The 24,705-nt window shown below is 37.3% G+C and overlaps 2 protein-coding genes across 10 annotated transcripts in view; one reads left to right on the plus strand and one right to left on the minus strand.

Moving 5' to 3' along the window:
* lrba (LPS responsive beige-like anchor protein) overlaps positions 1–24,705 on the minus strand; it is a 260,811-nt gene that overhangs the window by 86,798 nt on the left and 149,308 nt on the right. For 4 of the 9 annotated variants that reach the window (XM_038271819.1, XM_038271821.1, XM_038271820.1 and 1 more), the window contains exons 37-40: positions 18,163–18,287; positions 17,892–17,906; positions 12,760–12,897; positions 11,334–11,470 (exon numbers count right to left, since the gene is read on the minus strand). In XM_038271819.1, the coding sequence (XP_038127747.1) occupies positions 11,334–11,470; positions 12,760–12,897; positions 17,892–17,906; positions 18,163–18,287 (415 nt within the window). The remainder of the gene's footprint in view (positions 1–11,333; positions 11,471–12,759; positions 12,898–17,891; positions 17,907–18,162; positions 18,288–24,705) is intronic. The other 5 variants (XM_038271825.1, XM_038271824.1, XM_038271822.1 and 2 more) reach the window with 3 other exon arrangements.
* On the plus strand, positions 8,880–10,675 carry mab21l2 (mab-21-like 2). Its single transcript, XM_038271826.1, has one exon. It carries the CDS (start codon positions 9,290–9,292, stop codon positions 10,367–10,369), a length of 1,080 nt encoding a protein of 359 aa, XP_038127754.1. The 5' UTR covers positions 8,880–9,289; the 3' UTR covers positions 10,370–10,675.

Genomic DNA, 24,705 nt, shown 5'->3' on the forward strand with positions numbered 1-24,705 from the left:
GAGAGCATCATTTGGTTTGTTGTTCTCCTTTTATCTGTTACCCAACCATCTTAATTTCAGATAAGCAGAAGAAAACAAACACATGATTAGACTATTGTAGGATGGCGTATGTATGGATTCATGCCCTTTGCTGCCGGATAAATAGCATCCTCTCTTGCCCACACTGCAGCAATGCAAAAACTAACTAACGGTAATCTAAACTGAAGACATGTTGAAGAATTACCAGAGCTGTCTGCCACTACAAATGTATCCTCAAAGTTGAATTAATTTATTGTTTGAGTCAAAGACTGCTTAAAACAGAAATGGAAAAATAGCAGAAACACAATGTATCAAGAATTTTTTTTTCTATGACATTACTATGTTTTAAGGCATAAAGTAAGGAAGACACTCATAATCCTCCTTTTCCAAATAACTAAAAATGTATCCAATCAGTTCTGATCTCAGAGTATAATTTCAATCAAACTGTTTTTTTTAATTGGAATTTCTCCAACATGTTTTTGTGTGCAGCACTTTGATTAACGGCTGTTGTCTTAGATGTGATACTTGATTTGGTGAGAAAAGTAAGAGCAAAAATGGTAAAGTAACCCAAAGCCGCCAAAACTGACCTTCCTCTGTACCTACACCTTTGGTTTTATTGGACAGTGCGAAAACACTTATTACTGTTTTTGTGCAACAATTTTCGAATGAACCATTTAACAAATGGAAGAAATAAAATCTGCATTGCAAATGAAAGAAAGGCTTTACGATTTCCTTATTAAGATGTTACGTTAGAGAACGGGATGGACATTTTTAAACTGATCTATTACTAAAAATTGTGTTTGTGTAGGACTGCAGAGCATTAACATGGCTTCGTTTAGAAATCTCTGTTATGGTGGGGTGTTATCCGAATAAGTCTTGGATGAGTAATTCCAGGAGTGTCCCTGTGGCTGTGCCATTTAAACCAGACTGAATGGATCATTAACCTTAATGGCATCGTACTCACAAGAATTCAATGCAGCAACTCTTCTGTTCTCTGCTACAGAAAGAACCTTTGCCTTTTGTAAATCAAAAGCCACCATTACTGTAAAATAAAGCATTTTTAAAATTATTTTAAAGTTCTTTACTAATTAAACTGTATATAAAGAATATGGTGTCTTAGTCTAACACTTTACCCCTGTCTTTGAGAGAGGAAGCTTAATATCACAGACATCTGTAGCCTTATCTAAACTAAGGCTGAGAAAAAAAAAAAAAAAAAGTCACATTTACAATTCCAATTTTCAACATCCAGGTCTGGACATCGATCTTTCAATCGGATCCGCGTGTCTCCTGACCTCAGCTGAATAACGGAGGCTTCTGAGAACAGCAGGTACACAGGTGCTGATTGTAATATCAGTGGCCTACCAGGCCGACTGGCATCTATAAACAGGCTTATCCATCAGGCTGGTGCGTTGCCTTTGACACTTGTGTCAGAGGCAGACGAAGGGGATAAATGATGGAGAGAGGAGGAATCAATCAAAGGAAGGGAGGGGGGGCACCTGCCCCCCACCACTGGCCCAGTCAAGCCCAAAGACTGAGTATGATGGAGGGGCAAGGCTCAGGTGCAGGAAAAGGAGGGGGGGACATGACTTTTTGTCTTCTGAGCCTTGGTTAAGTGAGAGGCAGGTATTGCTGGCAGTGGTCTGTGGTGGTTTTTGAGATCCAACGTCAGCTCAAAACAAGCAGAAAGAAGCTGAATGTCTGTTTTTGTGGAGATGTGGCTGTATGGGTGTCTGAGAGAACATGATTAGAAACATATATTCACCATTAGATGGCAAGGGGAGCCTGAATCAACGTGTTTCTGTGATTATGGGGATGGTCATCTCTCTGTGAAATATCCCTGCTGGCTCCCACACAGGGGGAAGTTTCTTCTGCTATTTTATGCAAGAAAATTTAGAGTTTGTGTTTAGGTAAAATCGAAGACATTTTATACTTTAACGCATTTATAAGGTTGGTTAGTTAGCTTGCTAAGACACATTTTTATAACAACACAGCAAGGCTTTCAGTATAGGCAAAGGGGTGAAAACTGGCTTGATAATACATAAAGAGGTTGGAAAATATAAGACATATGTAAACTGACATATTTTCAAAGAAATTACAAAAACAGGCATAAATGCAAAAATAAATCAAGGATGATTTGTTTGAACAGCCATGTTAAAGGGCCGGCTCAGATGTAGCATTAACAGATCATACCAAGAACAACAGTCTTCCTTGTAGTTGTTGGAAGTTGTTAGAGCAGGGAGATGACTACAGTCTATAGCTATATAGACTGGAGGCGTAATTGTATATTTATTAATATGGAAAATATCCAGTATAGCCCTGCCAGGTTTGTTAAGCACATCTATGTGGTTTCACAACCGAACAGATGCAGGACAATGTGCCATAAATAATGGCACATAGTCATGCACAAGTCACATTTGGAAACATTAAAGATTTGAATGCAGCCATAGTAGCGGTATGAAGGTAGACTGAATCAGAACTATGTCAGCATAAGCAGCATGGTATGTAGGTTGTTGCTGTATTATTCACCCGGAACATAAAGCTGAAACTCAAACCTAATTTAGATCTTTGTGAAATGTGAAAAAAAGCAGTTTACGCTCTCTAACAGAAGCCTTAATGTGTGTCAGAGATTCAACATTCACAAGAGAGTACACAAAGGAGTAGCTGTTGGAGGTGTTAGGTCCACTGAGCACGCCGGTGACCAATATATGACGCAATGATTGTTTAAATGTAATCATTTTGTCAGAAAAAGTCAAACCTAGCTTTACAGTAATTACTCTCTAACACAAAGCAGGTATAAATTTACTTTTGATTCTGATAAAATTCATGAAAGCACAGGGAGAGTATAAACTAATTATAGTTATTTGTTGCAAACTCTGTCAGCAGGTTAGAACTTTACTAAAACCAGAGATCCCAAAATCAAACATACTTCTGTAATTGGTGGATGTCTGTCAAACCAAAGAAGGAAACCATTGTATGATCCCTGACCTCAGTGATGTAATAATAGTAAAGTCTGTATGTAAGATTAAAAGCATTACCATTTGATGGAGTAACTTAAATCAGACCAGGAAATGTATTTAAAGAGCACATTTTGCTACATGATTACATATTAATCTGTAAAAACCTTTAAAACTAAATATGTCATCTTCCTAGTTTCCTGACAAGTTTTGAAAAACTGAGGAAGGAGAAATCCCTAAATGCTCTGATGCTCACTAGGCAGCGTCTCACTCGAAAGGAAGCGCTTCAAGTCTTCCAGGTGCTGTAATTACTGTAACTGGATATCAGAGGGAGGAAAAGGAGGGCACGGAAACAGAAAGGTCATCCCAAACCATCAGTCAACTAGTTGTAGCTGTACTTTGCTTCAACGATTTATTGACCATCTTGGGAAGAGCTCCGTCAGCGCTGACCAACAGTCTAAGAACGGAATGAAGGAGAGCCAGACGAAGGGACGTAAGGAGGCCAGTATGGATGAGTGAGAGTCAAGGGATCCATTTCCCGGGGCTCATTGATAATGACATACCTGCTTGGGCCGTCCGTTAGTCCTACAGCACACACTACTTATGCTCTAACTGGAAAATCAATAGGCTTCCCTCTCAGAGACCTCTGGCTGCCATGCCTCTTTCTGACTGGCAGGTCCGGCTGAAGGTCGTCCCTGGCGACCATAGTCGTTTGGTGAAGCAAGTGGAGGGGTTGGGTCCTAGCAGTCTGACATAATAGGGAAAACTGAACTATTAGAAAATGATGGGCAAGATTATGATAGTAAATCCATTCAGACAATCCCTCAAACACATGGCTGAGTAAATAGAGTCACCCTGACTTTTCAGGAGCATGTTAAGAATTTAATTTAATAAGTCTAAATACTGACTATTTAAACAAATGATAATTCCTTCATGATGTAAGAACCAATGCAAGGATGACAGTCATAGACCAATACATGTTTGCCAAGACTTGTTCTATGTACAATCCCAAATGTGTAGAGTTAAGCTTAAAGTTAATATTTTAAACTTTAATGTATAATAATAATTTAAATAAAAATCTAACCCACATATGAAATATTACAGGAACATGTTAAATCTGTTACAGAATTTTGTTGTTCTTTTAAGTTGGTCCTGACATGCTAAAAGATCATCTATATCATGTTTATTTGAATATTTGGTTAAAATCAATGATAAATGTATGCAGAATCTTTGTTTCAACAAAAATACTGTCAAGATTTATGCACACACAGTGCAAATTTAAAGCCATAATAACAGCTTTCAACATATTGAAAATTAAATGCATAATTGCTTTCCTTTCTTGATAATGAAATTGTCAGAGAAATGTTCAAAAACTCTCATTTTTTTATCCCCAACTGCAGACGGTGTTTAGATTTCTGCTGATTAGACCTCTGAACAGGAATATTGCAAGAATAACCAAGCTGCTGTGAAAAATTGCCTTGAATACAGAGACTATTGGTAATATGGTCAAAACTGACTGAAGCTAAAATGTACAGTATCTCTGGATAGGAAATTTGCTTGCGTTTCTTTGGTCCAATAAGATGAAGGAAGGCCTGACTGTTAGGAGTCTCCATGAGTGCCTTTACAACAGTAACCCCACATCCAGTATTAATGGATTCTGTCTGAACACGGAGAATGTGCTGCTTAACACAGACTTACACACACACTAAAGGCAGAAGCACATCTGCTCCGTGACTTCATCGGTTCTGCTATCTGCAGAGCAGATGCATAGGCCTGGCAGGCAATTAGCAGCCTGAGCTGATTTTCTCTGAGCCCTCTGTGGAACCAGCAGCTGGCTCTCTCTGGGTTTGGACAACATCAACAAAACGTATGAACAAGAACATCAAAAATTTACCCTGGTGGTTCCCATGTCTGTGGGATGTTAGTATAAGCATGCATGTGGTTTTGTGCTTTGTGTTTACACCTATTATAATACTAGTAAAAAAACAACAGGAATCTTAAAAAGATGAGTATTTAATCTTAAAACCACTAATTTGTCTAGGGAAGACCGTTCTCAGCCTGTGGCTAAGGGACAACATGTGGTCTTTCAGCTACCAAATTGTGGTTCTCACATATAAAGAGTAATTCATCTATCTAAATGTAAAGGGAATACTAAAGGAGCAATATAAGCCTTTATTCAGTCTGCCTCGATGCTTTATCTGCAAAGTTTTCCATAATAGATACATTTAAGGTTTTTTTTTTCATCTACTCATTTCATTTATGCCATTTTCTATTTAAGCATCATTTTTTATGTTTTTATTTTTTTATTTTACACATGCCACTAAAAGTCCCATGTGGACTTTATTGTACTCATGATCCATTTTCCAAAAATATATATGACCTACACATAGTTAGGAGGACTACAAGGAATGCATATTTAAGGTGAAAAAGTATTCTGATTAAAAAAAGTTACATTTCGCTTATTTTCCAGTATTACATATACCATAGTACACCAGATATGTTTTTTTTTTGGTTGCTATTTTTTCAACTTTAATTGCCAGGATGTACATTGAAAACTGTTAAAGCCATAAATAGAAGGAGAGAAAGGACTTAAGGAATGGAGAGAGAAAAAAAATGAAGCAGCGGGGTTGCCCATGAGCTGGCACCGATTTGCAAAGCCATGGACACTTTGTGCTGCTCTTAGGGGATCACAGTGGAGTCAAACAGACAGAGATCAAAGGGCTCTTTGACAGCCTCTTGATCTTTTATCAAAAGGTCCATATAAATCAAAGAGAGACTTTTCTGAAAGCTCATATAATTCTTAATGTTTTCACTAAATATTATTGAGTGAGTGACAGTTAGGCTTGGTTGCTAAAAAGACACATACACTTAAAAGGTCCAAAAAAGGCAGCACATAAAGAAAACAGAAACCTAAAATGTAACCTTCCAACATTTGTAAAAACGAGGGAAGATCCTGCTTTGATTTCTTTTGTGTGCATGCACATGGTAAAGAACTCATACACGAGAGCCCTGTAAAAGATAGTGAGAGGAGCTGATCAGCTCAGCTTACAATTGTTATGGCCCCCTCCTGGATTGAAAGCCCCATGTGATATTGAATTTAAACTGATAGGCTGACAAATGCAACATGCTAAAGGAACACATTTACAGTTTTCCTTGAGAGTCAAAATGTGAAGCTTATTTGATACTTTTTGCTGTATATGTCTGATCCGGGGGAACCATTCAGATATTAGAATTAGTCTTTTGGTCTGTGGTTTCTCGTGAATTTAAAGTTAAGCATTTCCCTAATAGCCAAAGAAGAAAAACACCTATATATCCATAGATATATCTATATATAAATATATGTTTTTTTTTATATAGCAGTGCTTCTCTTAGTTTGATAAATCTTCACGCATTAGGCTTCACAGTTCCACCAAAAATATTTGAAGTAAACTTGTTCATATCACTGCTATGCACTTATCTCTTTAATGTATTTTTGGAAGTTTAAGTGAATTACTCACACTCCCTATGTTACATTCTGATCTCAATAAAGCTTTGTAGTACTATAGAAAATAAAGCAAGAATACTGTATGTTAAAATGGGAACATGTTCTCCCTGAAATCCAAAAGCTTGAAACTTCTCTTACTTATTTCATCTTATATGGCCACATATACCAATGACCATCTCCCTTTTAGGTCCAGAAAATAAAAACTGAATCTTACTTTAAATAGCTTTGTTCATCTCTGTAAGTCTTTCATTTTGTGGTCGTATGTAAAATGTTTAGCTTGTATTTGAGTTTTTTTTTTTTTTTTTTAAGATTTAAGAATCAAATGTCTAAAAACTTTTCTCTTAGTTCTGAGAACAAGTTCGTATGACACTAAACCTACTCAATGGGGCAGAAACCAATTAAATCCGTGTCTAGGATGCAATGAGTAAAAAGACCAGAAATATGCTAGCAACTTACCTCCCCATCCTCTGATTTATTCCTTAATAAAACATGATCTGTTTGTACTATCAAAGCAAGCCAATCCAATAAAAGCAAACATAAAAAAAAAACAGTTTATATGAAAACAACAAGTGTTGCTCTTCAGGCAATATTCCCATAAAAAACAAAGAGTTTATAAAAAAGAATCAATGTTTTCACTGGAAGAAAAAGCACCGACTGAGCTCAACAAAGCAAAAATCATTGTTTTCATAATTCTGAACAAAAAGCGCCGTTGTTACATCGTTTTAAAAATACCCTATGTGCATATACATTTCTATTACAATATTTGTTTTTGTGTCTACTCATTTACATTTTAGTTCAACTAATTACTTAAAATAAATTCCTAGTCAAAAACTGACCAGACAATAGACATCTGGGTTTTTTTTTAAGATTATATAATAAACTAATAAATGTATGTTATTTAAACATATTGACTTTGTTTAGAATAGTTTAGCAGAATTATATTTCTGCAAATTAGGATTTTGATTCATTCCAAAAATAATTTTTAGTCTGATATTAAAGAAAAAATAAAACTTTTTGCTTGCTTTAATCAAAACATTTTTTTTGAAAAGTTTCCTTGTATTTGAACACAGAGCCAAAATTGCATATGGGGACTTTAATCATGCCCTTACGACATACATCTATTTTTTTTAACATTGCAGTAGCCCATCACCCTTTTCAAAAATAATTTTAACAAATGAAAAGCAATTTACATTTTAATTGCCAAGTTACACACTAATTTAACTTAAATACAAATCTTTTTAAATGCAATAGACCCTAAACCAGCATTCAATTATGGAAAAACATGTATAGATGCAACAGCTCAACTAAAAAGTTTATTTTGTTGAAAAGGAAATAACAGTTTATTTCATGGCAGGAGTGCAGCCTATTTTATTATTCCATTCAGACACGTGTAAATATGTCTCACACCACCGCCCCTTGTCTGTGGGTGACGGTAATGTTTTTCTTCTTTTTTTTTCCTACTTTACCAACAAGAAGTCTTAGAGCTGCATGAGGGACTTCAATTAGAACCTCAAGAAAAACCCCAGCTTAAATTATTCAGCATGCAAGGTTAATGGAAAAGAACCCACCGGCAAATGAAGGCGAGACGGTGAGGGGGAGACTGCGGTCCCAACATGCATCAGGTTTCTGACTGATTAAAATGCTTAAAACGAGTTTAGTTTAAAATGTTTAACAAATATGCACGACCGGTGCAGAATAAAGTCTGAGCAAATCTATCCAGATCTCCCGAGGCCGAGCTGCAGGTGCATTCAGCCTTTTAGACGCGCACCGACTGGAAAGCATTACGCAAACATTGGGAGGCCTTGAATATTTAAAATGTACACTGAACATGCTGTTAATTCTGAACGGGACAAGAGACAGTGTGTGTGTCTTATAGAAAATGTATTAAGCAAATCCCATACATGTTTTATTTATGACGGGGAGTTTTTTAATAGGAAAGGAACAAAACGCTATTTTTTTAAAGAAAATAACAAAATTACTTTACGTTTTAAATTATAACTCATTTATGTCGAATATCTAAATCATACCGGTAATAATAGAACAAAAATAGGTTATTTTCTTACATGAAATAGAACGTTTCTATATTTAATTGAAACATTGATAGTAAACATCACACATAAGAGGCGCAGAAGACTGAGTTTATACACGGTGGTTGTTTTTTCCCCTTAAAAAATGCTCTATAATAGGACTGAGCGCATCCGACAATATCAGGTTCAAAAAGCAGTGTTTTACTTTATGTTCAGACGATGCAGACCGGTGTTGGTCTGAAGCTGGAGGCTGTGCATCCCTGTGAGGAGCTGCGCTGCGCTGCGCGCTGCGCTCCTGTAGGAGCGTCTTCCTCTCGGCTGCTCTGATTGGCTGCTTCCAATGACAGCTCCGCACATGATTGCAGGAAGAAAAGCCCGACCCCCTTTCACTCTTCCAAAGGAACCATTCATAAACTACACAAACCCAGCTTAAAGCTGAGAGTGGACGAAAAGTAAGAGGGGGGCGCAGAGGAAGAGAGAAGGATGAAGAAGAGATGAAGGCTCCAAAGCGCTGTTTTTTAGCCTTTCCCATCGGATGCTGACCCACAACCTGAATATGTGTCACTGGAAGAGCTCATGAGTTGGACTGATTATTTAGCAGGCTGCTACGTTTCATCCCTATCCGTTTCCTCCTCCTCACACTGACGTCTATCCGCTGCTGAAGCCAGAAAGAAGAAAAAAGAAAAAAAACTTTGATTACACATTTTTCCTGCACTGGAAGCTTTTGCCTCTGGCTTTACCGGTAAGCGTTGGATCCGTCAACTTACTGCGACTCTCCGGTGTACAGCCCGGACCTCTGCCCCAACATGATCGCAACACAAGCAAAGCTGGTTTACCAGCTCAACAAATACTACAACGAGAGGTGCCAAGCGCGCAAAGCGGCCATTGCAAAGACCATAAGGGAGGTTTGCAAAGTGGTGTCAGATGTCCTGAAGGAGGTGGAGGTGCAGGAGCCGCGCTTCATCAGCTCCCTCAGTGAGATAGACGCGCGTTATGAGGGGATGGAGGTCATCTCCCCGAATGAGTTCGAAGTGGTGCTTTATCTCAACCAGATGGGGGTCTTCAACTTCGTGGATGACGGCTCTCTGCCCGGCTGCGCGGTGCTGAAGCTGAGCGACGGCCGCAAGAGGAGCATGTCTCTGTGGGTGGAGTTCATCACCGCCTCCGGCTACCTCTCAGCCCGGAAGATCCGCTCCAGGTTTCAAACTCTGGTGGCGCAGGCCGTGGATAAATGCAGCTACCGCGACGTGGTGAAGATGGTGGCCGACACCAGTGAGGTTAAACTGCGGATCAGGGAGAGGTATGTGGTGCAAATCACCCCCGCCTTCAAGTGCACCGGGATCTGGCCTAGGAGCGCAGCGCAGTGGCCCATGCCCCACATTCCCTGGCCGGGACCCAACCGGGTGGCAGAGGTCAAAGCGGAGGGATTTAACCTCCTGTCCAAAGAGTGCTACTCTCTGACCGGGAAGCAAAGCTCCGCGGAAAGCGACGCCTGGGTGCTGCAGTTCAGCGAGGCCGAGAACAGGCTGCTGATGGGCGGCTGCAGGAAGAAGTGTCTGTCCGTCCTGAAGACTCTGAGGGACCGGCACCTGGAGCTGCCGGGACAGCCGCTCAACAACTACCACATGAAGACCCTGCTGCTGTACGAGTGCGAGAAACATCCCAGGGAGACGGACTGGGACGAGTCCTGTCTGGGAGACCGACTAAACGGCATCCTGCTGCAGCTCATATCCTGTCTGCAGTGCCGCAGATGCCCGCACTACTTCTTGCCAAACTTGGACTTGTTTCAGGGAAAGCCTCACTCAGCCCTGGAGGCTGCAGCGAAGCAGACTTGGAGACTAGCGAGGGAGATCCTCACCAACGCCAAAAGCTTGGACAAATTATAGAACATTCTGGGGATCAAATCTAAGACTTCTCACACTCCAACCGAGTCTCCAAGAAATGTGAAAAAAAGAAAAAAAAAGCGGAGAAAAATTTGGTCCACTGCCACAGAAAGAATTGAAGGTACAGATTTCTGCTACATGTAATACATTTGTCTTCTTTAAATGTTTTCACAAAGTGAAGAACCTTTTTATTTAAATATATGCACAAACTCGTTAAGTGGAAGAACAGGATTGTAGTGTGCCAAGTTAATTTTTTTTCCTCCATTATGTGACTTTAGAAGAAATGTTAATAAAATGTTGCAAATTAAATTACAACTTGGCCTCATGTTTTGACGAGTAAATCTCCTTTTTTATTTCAACAATGTCTTCTAAAGAGAGAAAAAATAAATAAGATAGTGTACCTGAAATATGAAAAAAATATATAACTAAGGAAGTATGCTTGGCAAAAAAAAAAAAAAAAAGAAGTTAACTGGGTCAGAAGCATTTAACATAAATATTTCTGACATGAAGGCCTGCAAGCTTCTCAGCTTTCTGTTTAAACTGTTAAAAATAACCAAATATCCCAATCTGGCTGGGATTTAACAACAATTAAATAGGATTAAACAATGGGATTAAACATAAGATTTTCACCAATTCTCTTACATAATTTGTATTATCCATTAAAACATTCCACTAAATGTTTTTTTCATGCAGTTGTACAGCAAAACACGCCCACTTTAAAATAAATATTAAGCGTTGGTTTCACACCCACCTGTGGGTCACATTTAGATTTATTTATCCAAGAGGATTTTTTCAAACAATAATTTAGAAATTTACTATATTTTAGAAATTTACTAAATGCATTTGGAATGTTCTTCACTTTTTGGGTGTTTCTTTCTAAAAATGCACAAACTTTATTTATTAACTACATTTGCAAGCGTGGGCATTGAGTGCGCAGCATGCTGAGTGCAGATGGAGCCCTGCTTACCTTTGGATCGATGTCCTTAAAGCTCGGATCGTCTTCATCCACCTCGAAAAAGAGCTCAGAGGCGGTGACCGACAGGGTGCCTTTCACCACGGCAGCCGGAGCGATGAGCTGAGCGCTGCTGCTCACATTTACTGGGCCTGCAGGACACACACAGCCCGCTCAGACTAAAACACACCCAGCTGCTCTATAAACTATACAAATATATATATTTAACATATATTTAGCAGGTGTTTTAAGGTTAAAATGTTTCAATGCGCCTGAACACACATTTTGCAACACAAATAAATGCTTAAAAGTGTTTTTCCTTCATTAACACGCTTTTAAAAGCCCGGTGCCCCTGTAAATTATATATATATATATATATATATATATATATATATATATATATATATATATATATATATATATATATATATAAAATAATAAACCTTAAACTTAATAAAGTAGAGGAAATTTTCAGTATCGACTGTCGGTGAGAAACGCATTGATTGCGGGCTTTAGGGAGAAGCCGCTTCATCTCTCATCAATCTTAATTGATGCCAGGATGACAATAAGATCCAGGCTCAGGGGAGCTGCGCGCAGCGGCTCTGCCCAGCCGGCTCTGCACATGTGCGGCTTTGTGTTGCAGATGGAGCAGCTAAGCTGCGGGGCTTGATTTCCCTGCAGAGCAAAGCGCTGCTCGCACAAATGGATCCACGCTGCAGCACTGACACCTTACCCCTGCGCTGGAATAACATTTTTTACTCCGTTCACTCAAAAGACATTCAATTACACCTGAAGCAGACAGCTACTTGAGGTGACAAGATGAACTGCTGCAGCTACAAACTCACTCCCCTCTGCAGCATGCAGATCCCATCATTAGACAGGGATCAGCATATAATCCTATTGTTGTCCAGCTGCTTTATTTAAATAGCGCTCTGAGGCTTTACTGGTGGATTATAATCTGGAGCTGGATAATATTCAATTAGCCAAATATGATCAAATAAATAATGGGAGCAAAGATTAAAAAAATCAGCACTTAGCATAATGTGTTTAATCTGCTTATTTTGCTTTAAAGAATATTTTCTTTTTTTTTTTGCTTTAAATAAAAAAAAATTCATTTAAAAATCTCTCTAAAATATGATTTTTAAATAACAAATATTGAGTCATATAGAGTTGAAAGGGGGAAAATTATTTGTGCAAATATCTTTGTATTTATTTTAACCTGCTATTTAAATGTGTGTAGACTTTTAAATAAGAATAATACAATAAAATATAATATTAAGATGTGATTTGAAGAACGAGGAAGGCATGTCCTCTGTATTAAACAGACAAGATGACTAAATTAACTAATAAAGTGAATAAAAATAAAGCAATAGAGAATAATAGAGTTAGGGTGGGGGTGGGTGACTGTGAGGCAGGGGAAGATGATGAGCTGCTTCTGTACCTGTTAGGTTCTCCAGGTCCTTGTCCTCTAAGGACGACAGAGTGTCATCGTCTCCATCCAGTGGCATCTCGCTCTCAGAGTTTTGATTCCCCAGAGCCTGACCTCTGATGGGCTGCTTGAGAATGTCCTCCTCAGCTGCTAAAAGGGAGGAAAGATTTTTCTCTCCTTATTCTACTCCTTTATACGGTTTTACAACACAATACAACAGGTTTGTGCGCGGGGAACATTGTATATGGATTTACACACGGAGGGTATTTGCTTTATTAATGAAAGAGACAAACATGCTTGAATTTATTGCACAATGCAGTTTGAAGGAACGCACACATGCATTTGAGGCTGATGAATTCCCCTAAAAAATAAAAAAAAAACAGACTCTAATGCAGGAATTTCTTTTCTTCAATTTTAAACATCCAAAGTTTAAAGTTAAAATCAGAAAAGTAAAAACACACCAAAAATAAAAGTGTTTACATCTTTATAAGATTTTAAAAATGCATGATGGAAGAAGTTAAAATAGCTTCTAAGCTAGCAGCCAGGATTACCCCGATCGTTTTTCGACGTATCTGCCGCATGATAAATGATAAACATTAAGGCAGAAAACTAATATAATTTGAGTTTGAGATCCCCCCGAACTCATTACCCAAAACAATTTGAACAAGATAAGGCTCTTTTCACTGCACAAGATTTAAGGCTCTGCCTAGATCAGAGAAAAATAAAAAATGCAATCAGTTAAAGAGCATTGCATGGTGGAGATAACTGGGCAGGAACGGGAGGTGTGACGACTGGTTGGAAAGGCTTCCTTGTTTGTAAACAGCTGGCAACAACAAGAGCTCCAGCCATGTCTGCTACGGTGTCCTGGTGAAAGTACTTCAGACTCGTCGGATATCCTTTAGTCATCACCTGAGCCTGGCAGAGGGATCAACTGCACCAGAGCGCCATGCAGCTTCACTTTGAATCCGCTGGTGGAGAGGGGCTAAAAAATCTCTTGTCATGGAAAATATGCAGCTCACAGATATTTAGAATGGCCTTCCTGTAATTAAGCCTCCCTCGAGGATTCTTTAGTTAGCAGCACTGAAATTACTACCAGCTCTCCTAATATGTACCACATGCCTTTGTATTTGCACCATGCAAGTGGACAGGAGACTTGTTAAAAGAGCTTAAAAACAGACATGGATTAAACTTTAATGTTTATATATTAAGATCTCATTTCAATATTTAAAGGGCTGCAAAATACAGCATCAAGACACAAAAACAACATTCTGATAGGATTAAATATAACAGCCTTACATATCAATACTCAGTAGAATAAAATAAATACGCTATTGGTTGCACAGACATAAGGCATGTTCCTTTTCCTACATAGGTTAAAAAAATAACAGGTGCCGTTTCATATAACTATTGCTTTTTCTACTAACAGATTTCTTTTATCTGGTTTTTATTGTTCGATTTCTGTCTACATGACTTTATTTTGTCTATTTTTTACAATTTAAATTCATTTTACAAAACACACAATTTCAACTCCTTTATTTTTGCTTTTTTTCTATTTTTTTGCATTTGTTTTACAGTTTTAAACTTTTCATCTTATTTGTTTTTTATTTTACTTAATTTAATTTTAATCTTAGTGCATTTTATCAAACACAATTCTTTTAATTTAACTGATATTTCAGAATTTATCATTAACTTGAATTTTTAACTGTATTTTCTATATTTTACTGGTCTTTTTGTAATTTTTTGCTATGCAAATTTTTTTTTTTTTAGTTGGCCAAATTCTATGTACATTAAATCTTTATTTTAATAATTTCATTACACAGTAAATTTTGCAGCGTTAAAGTAACACTTGAAGAGTGCATTTGGTCCCACTTGGAATTAGTGTTAAATTAAAACACGTACAACTACGTAGTATATATCTTACTCCAGTTGTTGTAATAACTCTAAAAGTGTCAATGTACTTTGACACTACATATTAAACTCTGGAATTTACTGTGTAGATTTTACTTTTTTCATCAATTTTAACTTTTTATATTTTCTTATTTTGACAATTTATTATTAAATATGAAATTTAGATTCCACATAAATTTGCTTGACATTTATGTTTTTTTAATACCTTCACAATTTGCCCAATTTATTCAAACAGAAAGACTGCCACTTTATCAAAAACCTAACCCAGCAACCTTGGCCTCATCTCTAACTACACTGGCCGCAGAAATGCGGATGAATCCTAACAGGTTTCTCTTTTTCAAGACCTCCTTCTCTACACCGAGTGGCTCAACTACCTGCTTCTTCAACTGAAGGCATGCACGGTCACGGCAATTAAATTGTCAGAATTAACAAATTTGTTTTTAACGGGAGCACAGCCAGCAGTGTGGTCATGAGGCGAGTATTGATTACCAGAACAGAGACATTAGTCTTCAGGTATTTACTCTGCCACCTCTGCTACACGGGCCCCATACCAGACCGAATCAATCCCCAAAAAAGATGGTTCTTTCCATCCACAAATACATAGCAGCCTACTGGCAGCCGCACACTTTCCTGTGGAAGTCGACTTGGCGCTGTATGAATGACAACAGTTTCTTCCATTTTAACACGAGCAGAAATATTTTCTCAACATTTGAACAGAACATGCAAAGTTCAAATTCTCTTTAGATAAAAAATGAAACACGTAACCTTCTCATTTCAGGATAAGCCCTGATATTTGACAAGTAGCCAGTAAAGGAGGGCTCGGTCCTATCTTAAATATTTTCTTTGAGTGTGAGACTCTGCTTTCCCCCCTGCATCTGATGAATATAATTACAGCCAGATATGACCTTTGTGCTCTGTGTGAAAACTTAGTCCTGCATTCTCCTCTTGAGCAGCACTTCCGTAACAAATGTTGGGTCGACTAAAACAAGACGAAAGGTTACATCAGAAAATGGATGCCGTCAGCCCTCAATGTCAGGGAGTTATTTTAATGATATATTCCCATAGTTTAGGCAGGCAGTATTGCCTTACATGGTTGCCATTCAGCAACTGTCTGCTGGCTATTTTTACATAAATTTGACTCGTGGATAAAACATTTTGCTACATGAATTTGTCTTTGTTGCAGCAGATGAATAAATGCAGCACATCAGCCTAAATTATTCTGAATAAAACCAAACACCAGAGCAAATGGTAGCCTTCAGGGGATCCTGAACTTAGTTCCCATTGCTAAAAATGATAATCACAAAGGAATAAAGGAAATGTGTGAGCTCTGTTATAACTTAGTGTTAGGGAAACATGAGGGAACCTTATGAAAATTGAAATTCAGAGCCTTGCAGTAGAAGAAGAATGACCTGCTGGACTTCAGGCTCCCTGTTCAGCTGCACTGTAGCGGCAGAACAGGAATCTCCCAGGATCCCCGGATCCCCAACATTTATTACCTGTAGATCATATTCTTATTGACTCTTGTCACACCAACCATTTGTCTTCAGACAGCCTGAGACATAAAGGGAAGCTTGCAAGCGACGTAGAGAGGATGTTCTACTTGCTGGAAAAAGCCTTTTTCAGTGAAGAATAATTCAACATGCAGGCTAATGTTGACCCACCATGACAATGATTACAAAACCTGGTGTGTGCTGAATATCTGCAGACATGAGGGATTATATGCACTTGAGAAGAGAAACGGGACTCTTGGTGTTAATGCAGGGTTTGGGTATATCTAAATATTTTGTTCTGCAGAGATGGTCGGAAAAAAAACAATTACATATTTTCCGATGAATGAAAAAATAAAACGTAAAAAAAAATAACAGATTAAACTCAATGTAAACTGCTTTTGTGGAAAGCCTTACGTTTAGGAATATTTTAATATTCTGCCAAAATACAGCTCTTCCAAACTGGTTTTAAGAGCACGTTTAGGTAAAAGTAGGTTGTACTTGGGGAAAAAGCTAATTGTTATTTTGTAGAATTGGTAATTACAACCTAATGCATACTGTAGGCAGAAAAGGACACTTAAAATTGTAATTTTTTTCTGGGTATAAAATGTATATTATGTTGCCCAGAAATCTTAGGCAACATAATATAAGGTTTCATCAATAAGGTGATTTCTCTGAATAAAATAAAAGTTGAATACAGCTGGATTTGTTTAAATAAAGGTTCCAGTTATTTTTACCTCTTTGTTGGCCCTTAAATATTCTAAGTACAGCTATGAAAAAAAACATCTTTATCTTCTCCATAACCAGTGTCTGTGAAGGTAAACCCGATTATGACTGCTTTTCTCCAATCAGACAGAATACATTTCTTACTGCAGGTGTATTGGAGCCACACCCTTTGAGATGCACCTATTATCCCTTAGCAACGGACTATTAAAGCTACAAATAGGAGTCTGTGGACTGTATAAGTAAGTTTTATTTGCATAATTAAGAATATATAATTAATGCTATTAATGTTTGACATTTATCACAAGGTTATCCACCTGTGATAAAAGAAATATTTACATTGGAATAAAACCCTCAGTTGCCAATTAATTCTCCAGTCAACATTAATTTGCATAATTTCTGTTTAAAGTTCTCAGGAATACGTTCAAAACAGATCTGATTAAGTTGAGGTCCTTGGACCGTTTCTTGGATTTTACCAGCAATTTTATTTTCCTTTGCGTCCCTGTCTATTATCTATAAATTCAGATGTAACAAACTTGCAACTAAAATTAGAAGATTTTCTAAGAGACATAAGCCCTGGATGTGCGAAGGTTTTCACATATTAACCACAGAAAAAACTATAATTGGTCCAACAAATACTCCAAGAGTTATCTTTAGCATTTCTCATTTTTAAAAGTAAATCAAAGATGTGGACCTAAATGATGCAACAAAATGTTTTCAAATCACTTAAAAAAATCATGGGGAAAAAAAATAGTGAATTACAATTTTTTTTTTTTTTTTTTTATATTTTCTTCAAGTGAATAAAAGTTCCCAAATTACATGTAGTGTCAATTTTTTTGTGATATTTTTGTGATATTATGCTAGAGTACAAAAAAGTTTGAAGAGAATTTAATGAGTTTTAACATATCAAAAAGGCTGTCACTAAAGTTTTAGATTTAATGCAATTAATCCACTAAGAGAAAACAATCACAAAATCTCATGTTTAGATGGGAAATGTACGGAGAAGGGAAAATTATTTCTGCTTACCTCCAGTATCAGCCGCTGGTATGCAGCCATTAAAAAAAAAAAAAAGTAACCAATGATTCATAATTCTGTGAACTGGGAGAACTTGAGTAGGTTTAATTTATGAGCAATGTGAACGTGTGAAATTCAAATGTGGGTGTTGTTTTACTGTGTGTCGTGGAACAATAAATCTTTTATTGCAACAAGAGGACTAATTTTTATGAGCTTGTACCTAGTGCAATGCGGTGTGTGGAGTAAATGGGTAGATAAGCAGATGTGGTGGAGTTGGACTGACCATGTTCAGCTGCTGCTTTGAGCGTAGCTTCTGAGTGACTGGATCCAAAGGGGTTCCTGATGAAGCGACGTCGCCGCCTTAAATCGTCCTCCCAGTAGTCCAGGCGCCAGAACTCCCTCGGCCGGCTGCAGTGAGACAGAGGTTGCACATGTGTTAGCAATTACCAGCCAGCATGGTATAGCAGCCTAGCATTAGCACTTGGTCAGGGCAGGCATGCATAAAGCCTGCATTGTGTTTGGAGTTTTCCCTTTTTTCACAGCCCTCGGGATCCCTATTCAAAAACATTCAGCGTACACACACCAGGTCTCCAAGTCATTGTGGCCCTGTTCTTGACAATGACTATATCTCCATCTCTAAGGTAAAGGTGTCCCCCTCCCCTCCCCTTCCCTCAGGCTGTTTTGGAGGAGATGAACTGACAGAGTGAGCATCATCACAGATGAGTGAACACATGACACTGTGATCATTTTGCACACACGTTTGTGGCACGTGGTTCCATTCTGGGCTCATTTCAAGCCCAGCAGGATACTCCTTGTCAGGATTCATGGCCAGCAGGATAAGGAGAAGGCCATTACTAACACAGAGGAAGGGGTGGATAGCATTACCAATATTAATCAATGTCTATAGCCCACATTTTCTTTCCAGTTCAGATCTTCTTTACCAGTGTTTGTCAGCACATTACTGGGTTCTACCACTGTATAACTTTACCCTAACAGTAATGTAATATAAGCAGAGCATTTCCTAAAGAACTGAAATAATGCATCATATTTTACAAAACTGTCAAAATCCAATAAAATATGATCTAGAAGTTTGTTTTTTTCCAAAAGTTGACCAAATTACAAACCAAAACAAAAATCTGGCATTATGAACGTATTGATCCCTGCTAACCTCACAGAGCTGTGAGTTTTTACCATTTATGGATTTTAGAAGCATTTTTTGTTTGAAAATACAACGGAAATAAATCTAGAATAACGGCACAATTATAAGGTCTAAACAGTGGCAGCGGGCCAATAGAGGGCGCTAGGGAAACCCATCCAATGACCCTGATTAAGACATAAAATATATATTTTTTATAATTTAATTTTAAATTAACATTTAAAATATTTGAACATATATTAATATGTATTTCTTAGATGTGCAAGATAGATATTTAATCTATAATGAATAGTAAAGCGTCATTCCATCTTTTGTCGGATTTATTACGTATTTCCGCCCTAGGGCGCAAAAAACATAGCCCATAGACTCTCGTTAAAAGTTGCTCATGCGCAGTAGCTCCTCTGCAACATAAAGGTATAGGAAAGTTCGGGGCGAAGCTCTGTTACGCCCCGAGCTGACAGGAAGTGTATTTGCTCACCACCTCCCGCCACAGCGCAGACGCTCTGCAGGTGATTGACAGGTCAAGTCGTGGGAGTAAGAGACGTATTGGAGAGAGAGAGAAAAATGGACCAAGACCTGTCCTTTTTCAGGACCTGCTTTAGCAAAAAGGCTTGGCTAACTGCATTTAAGCGATGCTTACACTTTATTCTGCTTTTCCTGCCTCCTTTTTCAAACGCCAGGATCTGACCCAGCATGTAGCACTTTTTAGAAAGGCAAAGAAGCATTAAAAATCTGGAATTCACATGGAAAATAATAAGATATAGTGTACTATTTCTAGATGTTTGTTAATTTGCATAGTTGCTCTTAAATAAACACATTCTCAGAAAATAGTTTTTATATATAAAAAAATATATAAAGCTGACTTATAGCTTCCGCATTATTAAACTTGTAAAAAAAATTTAGGTGTGACAATATTGGACCATGTTAAAAATTTATTTATCTTCACAAAGCCTCAGAAGGGCAAGATTTATCTACAAAAAGTAAACCTGTACATGAAATTATGTTCTGTTTTTATAACGTGTTTTCATAATTTTTTTGTTGTTGGCATTCAAATAAATATTCTGGTGAGATAAGTATACGTTTGATTGGTTTTTGTTACACGTCTATTTTAAATTTATAGCCCCCCCTGGAGAAAACTCCACCAGCCGCCACTGTGTCTAAATGCAACCATACATACAAAAATTATTTTATTGGAACCACTACCACAACTGTTACTATGTCTGATCTATTGGTGAATAAACAGAAGAAAAAAAAATGTTTGCCAAATATTTTATTCTAAATAAAGTTTCACTGATTTTTCCAACTTTCTTTTCTTTTTTATTTTTTTATTTTATATTTTCAAATGTCCCTTTTTCAAATTAGGATTTTCATGAATTGCATTATTCTCAAACTACATTTTACAGATCATACTCTCTTCACTTCAAGCCCGATACAAGCGCTCGCTCTTGGCCAATGAAAATGTTGCTGAGGTCCATGCAGACCGATGGAAATGTGTGTTCAGTCCTCTATGCAGAGGAAAGCCCCCCACCCCCTAGAAGTAAAGAGATCTGGGAATCGCAATTTGAAAAGAATACAGTTCATAAAACTACATTTGGAAGAGAAGTTTGAAAAAATATTATTTAAAAATACAAAAGCTGTAAAAAAAAAAAAAGAAAATTGAAAAACAAAAAGTTTAAAACATAAAAATTAAGAAAACAGCAACTTCACTCTAAAAACCTTTTTTTTTTTTTATTAAGAAGTTTTCCAGTTTTCTTTCTGTATTGATTTTTTGTTCCAAATCTCCATTTATACAACTTCTTTTTTTTTTTGCTTTCTACAATAATGGAGCAAAATTCACCCCTGGCACAAATAACCGATAAGTCCCAAAAACTGTGCCCATTAATCTTTCAAATTAGAAAACGGAATCTGATCAAATAGAAATGATGATTTCCATCGGAGGGTGCGTTCTGCATCAAAGAACCTTTGGTCACAATAATATATAATCATTACTGTGTCTGCTGCAGTTTGTTAAGTGAACTGTGCCTAAAGCTCAAAGACTACAAAGTAATGATCACTTTTATAAACTATTATTTATGGAAATACTGGGTTGTTGGAAGGTATGGTGCTTTAGTTTCTAAGGAGTTTCTAAGGATACCGGGCATGAGGGAATGAGCAAAAACAGATTTTTCTGTAAGAGTTTTGTAATGTTAGATATTTAAATAGTTTCCTGTGTGTTGAAAGTCTTGTAAAACCAATAGTATTTATGGACAGAAAAAAATCACTAGTTTGATTTATAAACCTTGTGCTTTGTGGGACATAAAAAACAACTTTGTCCTACTTTTATATTGGGTTAAAATATATGCTGCCATCTCAGTCTGGGCTCAGAGGGCATGAGGGGATGCTTTCCCTATTGAGATGAGAGCCTCATAACAGACTGCTCCTTGAGCAGTAAGGGCACTCTGTTAAATACTATAAAACCTTAACCCTATAACACCAAATGTATCGTATTTGATACATACGGTTTCTGAAATGGTTTGCATCTGACACCTTTTGCATAATTTAATGGTAAAAACTTTGCTCAAAATCCTATTGTACACAATCAGATATACCTGATAACAGCCAGTAGAAGACTACACAAAAAAGAATCTTGACTTATCGCATAGTAATAAATTATTAATATCAAAAATGTATTTCTGTTTTTTCTTTTTACATATTTTGTCAAAAAGGCAAATAAGGAATTCAAAAAAAAAAAAAAGTAATTTTCTATTTTGTTGTTTTCTTGGATTGGGCTTTAAAGGGTTAAAGAAGCCTCAGTTAGTTTATCTGGTAGCATTCTGAACAATGTAAAAATATATATATAGACAAATCAGCAGATAAAATAAGATTATTTGTTTGCACAGAGAGAAAGATTTTAATAAGTCATTTCATCAAAGTCTTAATCAAATGGTAAGGCTCACCTAGTGGGACTATATTTACCAAACACATAACATTTTACATAACATGCAAACTAAAGCACTCTAATACTGGGTGCAATAAATATTGAGATATTAATTTGTGTTCTATGAAGAATAAAAAGGATCATCCGCTGGTTGTGGGATCAAGCAGTGATTTTTGTTTATCTTTATATTGACTTGTTAACCTTTGATATATTCTAAAATAAATGCAGTTGGGAAGCTTTTCTCTCTCCCTCCCAGAGGGAGAACGCAGACAGAGGCAGATGATCCCTTGTAGCAACCCCTGGGAGGAGCAGGAGAAGGAGGAGGAAGAGGAAAAGGATAGAGAAGAAGACGAGGATGACGAGGTGGTGTTGGGGGAGGAGATGATGTTCTAAAACAGCATTTAAAACTGTTGTCAAGTCAGAAAAATATATATCATAAGGTATCATAAAGTGAATGAGACGTAGTACAGTGTGAGAAGACACTAGTGGTAAAAAACAAAACAAAATAGCATGTCTTTGTTTAACATATTGCATCTAATTTAACAACATTAAATCAGAGAGAATTATCTGGTCTTCATTATGAAACTACAGCAAAGAAAATAACATGAAATAAACATTAAATAAAATGTAGAATTCATAGCTATACTATAGTTAAGTTTCCATTTGGGATTAATGAAATATTTTTGAACTGAATTGAATAAGGGGCTCAACCTGACGGGGGGGACACATAAGGGCAGGTTTAAGCAAAATAAACACATCTTAGACTAGATTTTCTAGAATATATTCAATGCAAGGATGTTTTGTGCATAAAATGTTGTGTGATCTGCTGCAGTCTGTATTTCCAAGATGCTTTGTGATCAAACCTTGTTGCAACAAGGGTCACATATTTCACTATAGGGTACAGATAGAACAGCAATTTCTACTCATCAATAAAACCCCTGCTTTGAGAAGATTCCCTAAACAAGAAAATTGGGCAATACAGTGAAAATAAAACATTTTCAAGGAAATTTTGAGATCTTTTGAAAGGGGGCAATCATTATTAAACTGAAATCATTATTTTTTTGTGTTATTGTCCTATTTTGTAATAAATACATGTTGGAATTATGACCTCATTATTACAGATATGACAAACATCTAATCCTTGAGCAGAAAAATGCCAGATCAACGTGGTTAACTTGGCTCCACTGCATAATTACCCATGGGCAAAAAGGCCCTGCAATCTATCCAAGGCTGAGCTTATATTACTGTATGTTTTCTCACACGTAATGACAACACAGATTACAGGTTCAATCCAGGAGAAAGGGAAATATGTTCAAACATCAATCTTCTAATTTCACAGTCCAATACAGGCATATGAGCATCCTTTAACCCTGTAAAGGGTAAAAAATATGATAAAAAAAAAACAAAGCAAAAACAAAAACAGGCAAGGTTTAAAATGTCTGATTTGTGATTTATAAAGTTGAATGTTTTAAGATAACAATGTGGTTTCTTGAGTTTGCATTTCACTTGGTAATCAAGGTTCCAGAGTCTGGAGGAAGGGTGGACATGCAGAGAATCCACCCGTTTGTAGTCTAGAGGGAGATTTCCCCAGTCAGTGAGGTTTGGAGTGCCATTTCATCTCCTGGTGGTGATCCACCGTTCTTTATCAATTCCACAGTCAATGTAGCCACCTACCAGGACGTTTTTAGAGTACTTCCTGCTCTCTTTTGGCTGACTTGTCTTTATGGAGAGAGTGATTTCATTTTGCAGCTGCTATCTGCTCACACTGCCGATGACCAGGGTGTTGCTGGGTTTATTGGCCAGGAAAGTGCCCTGACCCAAACCCAACAGAGAATCTATGAAGTGTAGAGGAGAGACAACACTCCCAACAAAGCATATGACCTGAATGCTGCCATCAAAGAAACCTGTGATTCTGTTACACCCCAGCTGAGCCACAGGCAGATCGCCTCCAAGCCACACGAGACTGAGGCAGCAAAAGGAGCCCAAAACAACTAATGAGACTGAAGGAATAATTCACTTTTAAGAAGCTTACATTTTTGTTTAAAATTAAATTTTGTGGAATATCAAAATGTTGTAGGACACTATATATTTGGGTTTTATCATCTGGGTTCATAAGCAAGCAGCAGTAAAATTACATGACACAAAGGCTTGGTTTATTTTACTCCATGCCTGTTTATCAGTTGCACCTAAAATGAGTACGAAAAAAAAACTTCTAACTAAATTGTAGTTTTTTTTTGGGTTGAACTTCACTGTTTTATTTCATTTTTGGCCATTAAAATATGTTTATTTCAATGATTAAAAAACAGCTTCACTGGAATCCAGAGGGATAGAAAAGGAGAACAATATGAAGAAAAGGTGCAGTGTGTTAAATGGAATCAAGCCTACAGAACATAACACAGGTTGGAAGGATGCAGAGTATAGAGGTCTGTGCCGGACCAGATTTCTGTTCAGTGGCAAAGACCATGCTCTATGGTTGCCTGCGATAGTCTCAAAATGCAAACAGCCAATTCATCATGCTGCCTGCGATGCTATTCATCTATGAAAATAATTATCAAGGCTGTGCGTGGTACGTGGCTCAGAATCAGGAAGCACTTGCATCATCTCACAAAAGATTGGGAATTGTCTGACTCGTATAATATACATTAATCCATCAGGGTGGAGTAATTAGTAGCAGAGGGGGTCACCTCTACCAGCTATATTCCTCTAGCTTGCTGTGAACAGGCAACACTAGAAGTACTAATGATGAGGTGCCA

The sequence above is a fragment of the Cyprinodon tularosa genome, unplaced genomic scaffold, assembly GCF_016077235.1.
Source record: "Cyprinodon tularosa strain WSP-4 unplaced genomic scaffold, ASM1607723v1 ctg81, whole genome shotgun sequence".
In the NCBI taxonomy this organism is placed as follows: Eukaryota; Metazoa; Chordata; class Actinopteri; order Cyprinodontiformes; family Cyprinodontidae; genus Cyprinodon; species Cyprinodon tularosa.

Excerpts from the sequence above, each read along its gene's own strand:
- mab21l2 (XM_038271826.1), top strand. The coding sequence starts at position 9,290 with ATGATCGCAACACAAGCAAAGCTGGTTTACCAGCTCAACAAATACTAC.